The 12,841-nt window shown below is 41.6% G+C and overlaps 1 protein-coding gene across 2 annotated transcripts in view; it reads left to right on the top strand.

The window, feature by feature from the left end:
• Nucleotides 1–12,841, top strand: part of KCNH1 (potassium voltage-gated channel subfamily H member 1) — a gene marked incomplete at both ends in the record, with an annotated part of 411,965 nt that overhangs the window by 281,804 nt on the left and 117,320 nt on the right. For both annotated transcript variants that reach the window (XM_082657054.1, XM_082657055.1), the window contains one exon: nt 12,277–12,476. In XM_082657054.1, the coding sequence (XP_082513180.1) occupies nt 12,277–12,476 (200 nt within the window). The remainder of the gene's footprint in view (nt 1–12,276; nt 12,477–12,841) is intronic.

Consider the following 12,841-nt stretch of genomic DNA (forward strand, 5'->3'; position numbering starts at 1 on the left):
GACTGACGGTGGTTCAGGGAGGAAAACCAGCAGATGCTGGAGGTATTGAGATCAGAGTAGTCAACAATGAAAAAGTGATTTTAATTTCTTTTATTATTATTGAAGGAGGTATTTCTTTAAAAGGCCCTGTCTGTGGTCATTGTGCTGGTCCAGTTTAGTTCACCGTGGTGATAGTAGTACTTTCTGAAAAGTTGTTTTTTTCATTTTGAGATGTAAAAGATAAGTCTGATATATGTATACATATAGCTGATTCACTTTGTTGTACAACAGAAACTAACACAATATTGTAAAGCAATTATACACCGATACAGATATAAAAAACAATAAAGGCCATTGAAATGACACCAGCATTTTAAAAAAATGTTTGAGCTTTGTGTGAGCTTATAGCTTTAGTAGACATAACCTTAACTGGGGTCATTTTCCAATGGTAGTTAACATGCTTGCTTAAATGGCTTTAAAAACGATGTCATTTTAGATGGCTTTGTTAATTAGATTCTTTTTGATGACTCATGTTGGAGAAATAGGGCTCTCATTGTGAAGTAAAGCAAGACCTGGGTTTGCAAACCTGCAAGCCAGCCTACCGTTAGCCAGGTGTGACTGTGCCTAAGTGGTCGTCTCTTTGCGATCAAGAACTCAGCAAGCACAAAATAAGTGAAGTAGCAAATTATTTGGAGACCTTTCCAACCTGCATCTGACCTTCTTGATTCATGTGCAGAAGTAATTCCCTGTGGAAATTGCTGGGCCTTTTATCTGTGTTGCTATTAAAACACTAGTTGAAATGAGGTGGCACAGGCTGCATTGTTAATGGGTTACCGTGGGGTGGGAGCTGTTGTTTTATTCGACAGATGAGAAATAGATGAAAATGACCTTCTGTCTCCACTGTAAGAATTTTGCTTGTTAAGTGACGGTCACCAGCACGGCAGAGTTTTAACGTGGTATAGGAATTTGTGCTATTCTTAGCAAGATATTAAATGAGAGTTTGCAGGCTTTTCTTGTTATAAAATAGGGAATGTAAGAGTGTTTTATATTCTCTGATTTCTGTGCCCAGGGCAATAGCTGTCCAACTTGAGGAGGAATGAGGGCATAGTTCTAGCAGGAAATTCAGAGCTGAGTGTAGTCTATCCATCAGTGTCCCATGCATCAAGGTATTACTGGCCTGTAGGATTGCTCTTTGATTCTCTCCTGGCTTTATTTCCATTGTTCTGTCCAGTGGAGTAAGGTTAGCTTTCTTCATAGCTCCTTTGTGCTTCCTCAGTTTGGCCCACTATCTATTTTTTTTGCCTCTGACCATCCTCCTCCCTTCGGGTAGGCCTTAAACTTAAAACTTACAGGGAAATTCTGAGGATGAGTATGATTTAAAGCAGTGCTTCTCAAACTTCAAGGTGCATCAGCATCACCTGAAGAGTTTGAAAAAATACAAATGCCTGGGCATCATTCCCAGAGATTCTGATCCAGTAGGTCTGGGGTGGGCCTGAGAATTTGCATTTCTACCAAATGTCCATGTCCAAGACCAAACTTTGAGAAGCTCTTGTGTGATATTATGATTTATAATAAGAAATATAAATATATTTAGTCGTCCCTATTTCTGGCACAGCTAAAACCCTTGGAATTTCCTGTGATGAAACCAGTAAAGGTGTCTTTTGTTGTGTTAATGCGTGACTTATGGGTCCCATCAAATGATGGGGCCTGGTTGCCAGTGGAGCCAACCATGTGATTAGAGGCTTAGAACTTTTAGTCCCACCCCTGACCTCCTGGGAGGGGAGAAAGTCTGAAGATTGAGTGCAGTCACCAGTAGTTTAATCAATCATGCCTATGTAATGAAGCCTCCATAAAAACTCAAAAGGATGGGTTTTGAGAGCTTTCAGGTTGGTGAACCAGAATGTTTCCACATGTCACCATGCTAGACCCCAAACTCTAGAGGGGCAGAAGTCCCTTTGTTTGGAGCCTCACCCTATGTGTCTCTTCATCTGGCTGTTGATTCTTGTCCCTTAATATCTTTTGTGATAAACCAGTAATCTAGTGACTAAAAGGGTTTCCTAAGTTCTCTGAGCCACTCTAGCAAATTAATCAAACCAAAGAGGGGGTTGTGGGAAGCTTTGATCTATAACCAGACAATCAGAAGCACAGGTGACAACCTAGACTTGCAGTTGGCATCTGAAGTGGAGGGCTGTCTTGGGACTGAGCCCTCAGCTTGTTGGAATCTGATGCTCTCAGAATTGAGCCAAATTGTAAGACACCCAGCAGGTGTTGGAGAATTGGTGACACTGTGTGAGAAAAGCCCACCCACATTGTATTTGGATCTAGAACTCTTCTTACCTTGTGTAATTGAACCTGGGCAAACTCACCTCTTTGGAACAGTCTCTTCAATTGTTAGTCAATTGCATTTACTGAGCACCTGCAAAGGAATGCAAAGGGATATGCCCCTGAAATGACTCCACCAAAGTTCCTGCACTCTGTAAAGTCTTCTGTTTAAGGAAAAGCACAAGCTATATATTTCAGGAAGAGGTACCCACTCAAAGCCAAGGACTGAGGAGACTAGAGTCCAGGGGTGATTGATGGAGGGATGTTAACATTTGGTGGTTCAAGAAAGAAAACTAAGATTTATTTCGGGTCTACCCCATGCCAGCGTTGTGGTTGGTATTTGTCGTGTTAATTCGTTGAATCTTCACAGAAACCCTGAGAGGTGGAGATTACCCTCTCCCTTTCATAAATGAGGAAACTGAGGCTCTTAAGACTTGAATTAGTGGCTGGACCAATAATTCAAACTCAGGGTTTCTTCTCTTGGGAGCCCAAGCTATTTTCATTGTGCCATGTTGCTTCCCAGCATAGCACATGACTCACCTGAGTACTGGGTTGACGTTTGTTGAATTAAAACATCTGATGATTAAGTCAGTGAGGGAACGTTTCCAGGAAATGATAACATAGAAACAGTTCTTAACCATCCTGCAATTAATTCTTGTTATTACTTATTGAGCATCTATTATATACCAGGTACTGTGATAAGCATTTTATGTACCTTATACCACTTATTTAAAAATAAACTAAAAGGTAATTATTAACTCCATTATATATGATGAAATTTAGAGAGGGTGAATGATCACCCTGAGGTTGGGAGTGGAATCAGGATTCCAAATTGCAGCTTTTAGTCTCCAAAGCAGGACTTTTTGAGTTCTCGTATGCCGGCTTGATCTGCTAGCATGGCAATGAGCAGTTACTTCTTTTCCTTCCCATTGTTACTACCCATTTCTTCCCAGACAATGAGATTCATTAGCTATGGATTTCAAGTCATAGGAAATAAGGTTGTGAAAGTTAGTCACCAGTTACCATGCCAATATAAACATCCTCACACCCACTCCATCATTATCACATTAGAAAAAGCAAAAGCAATAACAGCAGCAAAGGCCAAAAATACGACATTAACAGAAATAGATGTGTTGCTGTCATGCGGGCCGGATGACATGGAATAAGGACTAGATCTAGTTCCCAGGCCTTACTCCCTTCTCCCTCCCTGCTTACACTTATTCTTCAGTCCTTCCTCATGCACAAATGGCTTCATTCAAAATCACTAAGTAGTCAGTATTTCAGCTGGTATGTCAAAGTTCTTAGCATTTATGGATTTTAGAGATTCCTTTGAAGGCCTCTTTTTGTACATGATGAGCTGGTTTCAGACATCTCTCTTCTGGACTCCAATATTTTTCTGTAATGATAAATTTTGAGTCCGCCTATGCAATTGAAAGACAAGAGTCCCATTCAGGCTAGTGTTCCAGGTTATTGTCTTGAGGAAATGCTCTTGGATGTGCGTATTCTTGACAGTTGACTGCAGGACAGTGAGCTGTAGGGGAAGATAGATTTAGGGTCTGTATGTTCCTGCTCTGTACTCCAGGCACTTTCACACAGTATCCCATTTCCCCAGCAACCCAGGGAGGTGAGCAGGTGTTTCTCCTTTTGTCAGACTAGCAGAAATGGAAGGCAAAGAAGTAAAGTAATTTGCCTCTAAGTGACTGAGCTGGAATTTGAACCCAGGAGGGTATAACTCTGTAGCCCGCATCTTTATTTCCTTATCAGATAATATGATGGGTGCACAAGTCACTGCGTTCACCGATCAGGATTTGCTGGGCTACGCCTAATGTGGGAAGCAGAAGATTCAACTTCTGAGCTCCTTCTCTGCCTTTTTAGACTCTAATTGCTGTATCTCATTAATGTCTTGGAAGTGAGAGGGTGTCTCTGGACTGCTTTGAGCTCTCAATGCCAATGTTGGGTGTGTTAATAACCTTCCCCCCAAACCCACCAGTGTAGCTACCTGACTTAACGAGCATTTCATTCTCATCAGGTGGCTGCCAAATGGGGAATTAGGATCATTAGACTTGTGATTTTGTTTTAAGGGAAATTCATATAACGTCTTTTATTTTTTCTTCAAAAGAAAAAAAAGGAAGAAATTAAGCGGCATTAAAATAAGCAGCAGTGAGGCATAATCTTAATGGATATTGAATTTCAGGCGCTATCTGGTTTAAAAACAGAGATTGGAAGGGGCTTCTACTTCCTCAGTTTTTCCTGTGGGTACCTATGAAATCTGGGGTGCAGGGTAGCCAGGGAAGGAGTAGAGTTAAAGAAGGGGCGAGGGGAGCGAGGGAGAGAGAATGTTATAGTCTATATTCAGAAAATGGGCTTTTTATACATAAGCAACTCTTTTTTTTTTTTTTTTTTTTTTGGCCGGCCGTGCGGCATGCGGGATCTTAGTTCCCTGACCAGGGATCGAACCCGCGTCCCCTGCAGTGGAAGCACGGACTCTTAACCACTGCACTGCCAGGGAGGTACAACTCCTCTCTTATCTATAAGGTTGCTTATAGATAAGCAACTCTTTTGATCTATCCCTGCTCTTAAAAAAAAATCAGTGAATAATCTAACCAGCTTGCCTAAAGAAGAAATCAAAACCAATGTTTATGTCCATGGAGTTTGACAACATATGGTAAATTAAAACACGAACTGCAATAAAAGAAAGTCTTAGTAGCATGCTTCTCAAATGTCTCAGTTGTAGCAGTATCACCTGGGAACTTGTTAGAAATAAAAATTCTCTAGGGCCCACTCAAGACCTACTGAATCAGAAACTAGCGGTAAGACCCCCAAACTGTTTTAAAAGCCCTGATGAACTTTTGCTGGAAATTAAGAGTACAGAAACAAACATAGGTTTGAAGGTAGAGTCTTCTTTAAATTCCAGTTTATTATCTGGAATTCTGCATTGAACGAAGTCAGTTTGGATAGAACCACAAACTACCAACAGAGGGCAATGATTTTTAAATGATTACGAAAAGGAAAATGATTCATATTCTTTCTTTATCTCTAAGCTTTGATACAACTGCAGAAGTGGCAACTTACTTATTTTTCTTCTTGAGTTTAGGAGTCCATTATCCTGTGCAAGTTGTTTATTAGAAGGTGGGGTGCATTTTCTAACAGAAATAATTTTATGAATAATGACCAACTTCCTAGAGAAGCCCACAAGTCTGTTTAACACACCAATTATTAAAAGTATGGTGGTGAGGGTCTAACAGCTCTGCAGAAGCTGGTCACCTGGAATTCCAGAGATGCCCTTCTAACCAAAGGACAGGCTCTTCCCTTCTTCACTTCCTTTTGGTAGCAGGAAGATTAGGTGCACCTGTCGTAGATGTCCCAAAGAGACAGAGATGGGAGGGGGGAGGGGATTGTGACAGATGGCTCTCAAGACCAGGATGCTGTGAGGAGAATGGGGAGCTAGAGAGCCAGTTACATGTCGCAGAGAATAGCCAGGAGCTTAGGACCTGTGGCTTCCTGCTCAACACACTTCTTAGTTCCAGACTCACCCCTTGACCTTCTGCTTTCTGTCCCACCAAAGATCCTAGGGGTTGTGATGCCTACTTCCTTTGCCATTGCTCTTAATGTGTTGCTTCTGACTAGGGCTTCCTTCTATCTAGCGTCCATAGAATAGAACAGTCTCTCAATTTCTCTTCTCTCTTGCCTTTTGAGAAACTGTGAATTTTATCCCAAATGCTGAAAGATAGCTGACTAGAAATAAAAAGTATCCTTATTAATGCTTATCCTTCCCTCACTCCATCCTGTGATTACTATTACCACCCTGATCATCTACTCTTTCTCACCTCTCCTCTCTTTTCCTTTTCTTGTCACTTTGATCTGCTGGAGGAAAGTTAAGAAAAGAATAAAGGGAGAAAAGAATAAGAAATAAACCCAGAAAGATGTTCTTGAAATGAAGGGCATAAATTCTTGGGTCGAAAGGGCTTATTGAAAGCCTAGCACAATGGATGGAAACTGAACCACAGCAAAAGGTACATCCTTATGAATTTGCAGAACATTGTGAAAAAAAAGAGCTTCTAGAGAGAAAAAAACAGGTTCACTGTGAAAGATGAAGGATTTGAATGCTTTTGGCTTCTCAACAGCAAGACAATGGGCAATGCTTCCAAAATTCTGCGAGAAATGATTTCTAATCTAGAATTCTACATCCAGACAAGGTATTAACTGAGTACGAGTCAACATATTAGGTCTCAAAGGTTTTGCTCCCTTATAGCCTTTCTCAGAAAGCTATTAGAGGATGTCTTCAACCAACAAAAACAAGTAAACCAAGACACCAGAAGACACGGGGTGCAGAAATTGAGGGCTCTAACTGGAATAAGTGGAGTGACTTCCCAGGATACTGGAGTGGAGACAGCTGGCATTAGATCAGTTCAGAAGCCTCCAGGGAGGACTTCTTTATGGAAATGGAGTGGATAGACCAACTAATGTGTTTTAATATGTTAAGAAGAAACTTATTTATCTGTGGGAGAGTTTGGAGTCAAATTAGCCACAGGTAAGCTAAGCAAATGAAAAGACAAAGTCTGTTATTAGAAAACATTTCAGGAAAGGAAAAGTAACCGCAGTCATCACATGAAAAGTAATTACATGACTTAGATGTGACTAGCATTCATCTAGTTATAATATAAGCACAGATAATTGTCTCACCAAGATGGTGATATAAATATCCTGGGGGCAATGGGAAAAGGAGTGGGGTTTGAGTATGAGATTGGAAGTAAGGGATGGGGTAGTAGGAGGAAGCTAAATTCTCAGAGGTGGGTGGATGATGCCTGAAACTGAGGCATCAGCGCACAGTGATTTGAGCATGATGTTCAGATGTGGCGATCAATAGCAGAGCAATCAGCTAATTGAAAGTGGCTGCTTCTGCAGAACAGGAAATTGACAAGGAAGAAGGCTGAGAGGACTAAGGATTTAACACAATGTCTTGGCCATTTAAATGACGTGTATGTATAATGTATATAAAAAGAAACACAAAATTTTCTAAAGAGAAATGAAAACTTTTGCTACCCTTCCCCCCAAATTCCATACAGCAATTTCTAATTAAGGGTCAGAGAATACGGTCTTATTTTTCTCTGGGTAGGACTCAGAGCTCTTGGTGTGATACAATATTAACTCTTAACCACTCAAATAAAGAAACCTGCTCTTATCCAAATCAGCATTTTGCCTTGGCATTGGTAAAGGTCTTCTTACTTCTTTCCCAACTTGGAAGGACCTAACTAATCCACACTGAGAGTCATCCAGCGCATCCTCTTCCCTGTGGGGTTCAGTTATGGCCAGTGACACAGCGACGTTACAATCTCCCTCTCTCCCTCCCCATACCACACTCAAATATCTGTTGAAGTCGTAGATGGACTTTAGGTCTTCCCTTCCAGTTAGGTTTTGAGTATTTAAAGGCATAATGCCTAATGTATAGATATCAATAAATAAAATATACACATTCAGAGCATATAACCCTACTTCACATAAAATTAGAGAAGGGACACTGAAAGCAGAATTACCCGTTTTTAATAATAATAACATTTCATAATAGTAATAATAATTGAATAAGGCCCTCCTGAGGAGCCTTAACCTTCTGAATGCCTCAGAAACAAAGTAGGGTGGGAGCAGCCCTGGGCTGTACATGATGGACGTGGCATCACTGCCTTAACTGTGTGACCAGCACCCCAGCGTCTCAGACCCGCACCTGGTTCTCAGATTATGGACAAGAGAGCTATTCTTACTGTATTGATTTGGTGTAACTAGTTTTTTAAGCTTAAGATTCAATCAATTTTTGGCAGCCATTCTAAAAATAGGCGCCTCAACTCTGCATTCTTGACTTCTGGTTCACTGTGGACTGGAAAACAGAGCTGAGGCAGGAGTGCCATGCAGGCTTGTTGAGTTACGGTCAGACTCACTGGGAACAAGGCTGGTCCTGACCGCACTCGGTGGCATTACTGGGCTGGAGGAGCAGCTTCGATCCCGTCTTGTGTGAGGTTATTTCTGAGCTCAGAAGAGCTGTGTCTGCGTTATTCAGGCTTGACGACTTCTGCTTTTCATCTGGTTCCTTTTGTTCAGATTGACACCACTCCTGGCGCCTTTCCAGAGCTGGCAGTCCTCTTTCCCATCCTTGTTTGCAATTCTTGTTGGGTGGATTCGTGTCCTCGGTTTTCCAGGCAGCCGTGTCCAGTGCTCCTGGGCAGATTTAACCGAAGATTTCCTTCCCTTCCTTCTAGAGCTATGCCTTTATTATTTTTCCCTCCCTTAGTCTGTCAGCCAAGCCTGAGTAAGATTATTTGAAAGAAATGATTGGGGTGTATCCATACAATGGGTTATATTCATCAGTAAGAAGGAATAAACTATGGATACATGCAACAGCATGAATGGATCTTGGACATTCTGCTAAGTGGAAAAAGCCAGTCTCAAAAGGTCACATACTGTATGATCCTGTTTATATAATGTTCTTGAAATGACATAATTATAAAAAAAGGAGAAGAGATTAGTGGTTTCTGGGGGGGAGTGATTATAAAGGGGTAGTAGAAGGGGATGGCTGTGGTGATGGAACAGTTCTGTATTTTGAATGTGGTACTCAGTACATGAATCTACGCATGTGACACTGTGACACAGAATTATACATACACTTTACGGCAATGTGAATCTTCTGGTTTTTATATTACGCTCTAGTTATATAAGCTGTAACCAGTGAGGAAACTGGCTAAAGGGTACGCACATGGAATCTCTCTGTACTATCTTTACAGCTTTCTGTGAATTTATAATTATTTTAAAATAAAACTTTTTTTTTAAAAAAAAACTATTGCTATATGCAACAACATGGATAAATCTCAAAATAATTATGCTGAATGAATAAGCCAGTCAGAAAAGGAAACAAAAAAATACAGATAATTAGACTACATCAAATCTAAAAACTTTAATGCTGCAAACCATACCATCAAGGAAGTGAAAAGACAACCGACATGATGTGAGAAAATATTTGCAAATCATGTATCTGATAAAGGATTTATATCCAGAATATGTAAAGAACTCTTATAACTCAATAATAAAAAGATAAACCCAACTGAAAACCGAGCACAGGATTTGAGTGGGCATTCTCCAAAAAGACATGCCAATGGTTATTAAGCACACGAAAAGATGTTTAACATCATCAGTCATGTGAGAAATGCAAAGCAAAGCTACAGAGAGATAACAGTTCACACTCACTAGGATGGCAATAATCAAAAAGACAGATAATAACAAGTGTTGATAAGGTTATGGAGACATTTGGGACCCTCATACCCCACTGGTGGGAATGTAAAATGCTGCAGCTACTTTGGAAGATACTATGACAGTGCTTCAAAATGTTAAACATAGTTACCATATAACACAGTATTTTACTCCAAGAGAATTGAAAACATGTTCATACAAAAGCTTGCACAGCAGTGTCCATAGCAGCATTGTTCATCAGTGGAAAGGTCCCAATGCCCATGAACTGATGAATGAATGAATGAAATACGGAATATCCATACTATCCTTAATATTGTGAACATTCGTCAACCATAAAAAGGAATAAAGTACTGATGCATGCTACAACATGGACGAACCTTGAAAACGTTCTGCTAAATGGAAGAAGCTACTCACAGGAAGCCACATGTATTATGTAATTTATAAGAAATATCCAGAATAGGGAAGTCGAAAGGGACAGAAAGTGGATTTGCAGTTGCCTAGGATTAGGGGATTAGGGAGGAAATGGGGAATGACTGATAAATGGGTACAGGAATTTCTTTTGCGGGGGGGCATGAAAATATTCTAAACTTAGATTGTGCTAATGGTTGCACAACTCTATAAATGTACTAAAAGCCATTGAACTGTACATTTTAAATGAATGTATTTTATGATGTTTAAAAAGAATATATACTGTCTGATTACATTTATATAAAATTCTTGGAAATGTAAGCTAATCTATGGTGACAGAAAACATCAGTTGCTTGGAGATGGGAGGCGGAGGGGGAGGGATTATAAATGCACGTGACAAAACTTTTAGCGGTGATGGATATGTTACTACCTGGATTGCGGTGATTGTCTTATGGGTGTATACATATGTCAAAGCTTATCAAATGGTATACGTCAACATGTAAAGTTCATTGTATGTCAGTAGTAACTCATTTTGGGGCTTCCCTGGTGGCACAGTGGTTGAGAGTCCGCCTGCCGATGCAGGGGACACGGGTTCGTGCCCCGGTCCGGGAAGATCCCACATGCCACTGAGCGGCTGGGCCCGTGAGCCATGGCCGCTGAGCCTGTGCGTCCGGAGCCTGTGCTCCGCAACGGAAGAGGCCACAACAGTGAGAGGCCCGCGTACCGCAAAAAAAAAAAAAAAAAAAAAAAGTAACTCAGTTTTAAAGTAAGGCATAGCAAAAGCATGTGAAATTCACTAACATGACAAATATTTATTGGGTACTGGCATAACATTAGCTCCCCCGGCTGCAATGGCAAGGAAAAGCTGAGTCCAGCCTTCAAGCTATTGTAAGGGCACAGGCAAAGAAAGAAGAATATGATTGCAAAATGGTGTCTATAACACGAGCTCAGTGGAAATACAGATAGTCCCTGACTTAGGATTTTTCGACTTTATAATGGTGTGAAACCGATATGCCTTCAGTAGAGACCGTACTTCCAATTTTGAATTTTGATCTTTTCCTGGGCTAGTGATATGCAGTATGATATGCTCTTGTGATGCTGGGCAGTGGCAGTGAGCTGCAGCACCTAGTCAGCCACGCGATCACAAGGATCAACCATTCTGTTTTTCACTTTTAATACAGAATTCAATAAATTACATAAGATATTTAACACTTTATTATAAAACAGGCTTTGTTTTTCACGACTTTGCCCAACTGTAGGCTAATGTTCGTGTTCTGAGCGCGTTTAAGGTAACTAGGCTAAGCTGTGATGTTTGGTAGGTTAGGTGTATTAAGTGCATTTTTGACTTACGATATTTCCAATTTATGATGGGCTTATTGGAATGTAACCCTATTGTAAATCGAGGAAGATCTGTATGCCTGGGGAGTTGCAGTCACCCTCACGGACACAGATGGAGGGGAGGAGTGTTGGAGAGGCTTCCTGGAAGAGGTAGCACTTGAGCTTAGCATTCAAGGGCAAATGGGGGTTACGTGTAGAATGTGGGGTTTTATGATGACGTAATGGTCCTTCTTCATGACACTAATGTAGGCGGATCAGCAGTAGCATGTAGTAGGTGCTTGTTACATCTCCAGGGGACCTGATTTTATTCTGTTCATATCAAAGCCATGCTTTTTTCCCCAGGAGCCACATCACAGTGAAGTGGATTGTTGTGTTGACATGCACCTTAACAATAAATACAAAGCAAAGATATAACATCCTTCAGTGCTGTTGGCAGACTTGCTATTATTTAATTATTTGTGATTACATTTTTAAAGTCTGTTTGCTGTGTTGTTTGCTGTGTGAGAACCAGGACTGAGTGGCACATTCCCCATCCTGTCTCTGGCAGGTAGTGTAGTTGGCACATAGCAGGGCTTTAAAATGATGGCTTGCTGATAGGTTTGGATTTGGGCTGGTCCAGAGCACATAACACATTTGACTGAGGGCTTCAGGCATGGTTCAAGCTTTTTGTGAAAAAACGTATACAGTGACGCAGTCCAGCTCTCCTGTACCCAGCCCCCACTGCTGTCTGTCTCCTACTTCTGGCCCCAGTCATTCCAGCTGCCCCACCCTAGCCCTGCCTCCCACAAGTTTGTCCTAGTGGCCTGGTGTTTGGAGACTCTTTCTTTGGGTCCACTCCCAGAGGCTTCATGAGGTGAGGTTCTTCTGAGAAGGTCAGAAGCATCTGCCAATGGGTGGGCAGCTCTGACCATTGGACTGCTCTGAGGAAGCTGGGCGTTCTTGGGCCCTAGTTCACGGACCACTGATGTGTATTTTTCCTCCTCCTCTCTTCTCTAGCACTTCTGTATGCCACCATCTTCGGGAATGTGACAACCATTTTCCAGCAGATGTACGCCAACACCAACAGGTATCATGAGATGCTCAACAGCGTCCGGGACTTCCTGAAGCTCTACCAGGTTCCCAAGGGATTGAGCGAGCGCGTCATGGATTACATCGTGTCTACCTGGTCCATGTCCAGAGGCATCGACACAGAGAAGGTAAGGAGGCGACAGGCTCAGGTAAACCACTTGTCTCTCGGCTTTCCCAGGGAGACCTGAGGCTCACCTAGGGCAGTGCTTCTCACACCTGACTGTGCATCTGAATTCTCCTGGGTATAGTTTTGGAATCCCAGGTCCTACCTCCAAAGATTTTGATTGCTTCCAGATCAGCCTTTCTCAAGAACTGGCAATTAATAGATATTATTTTAGAAATTGGAAAGGCAGGGGTGTCTCCTGGAGAACAGACGGACCTGCAGTCTAACTGTCTAGGACAGGATTTCCCAGGCTGGTATGCTGATAAGAATCAGGGCCACCCAGGGTGAGATGACCAGTGTTACTGATTTTCCTTTCACCTCGGACTCCAA

Source organism: Grampus griseus (assembly GCF_964374135.1).
Source record: "Grampus griseus genome assembly, chromosome: 1".
Lineage (NCBI taxonomy): Eukaryota > Metazoa > Chordata > Mammalia > Artiodactyla > Delphinidae > Grampus > Grampus griseus.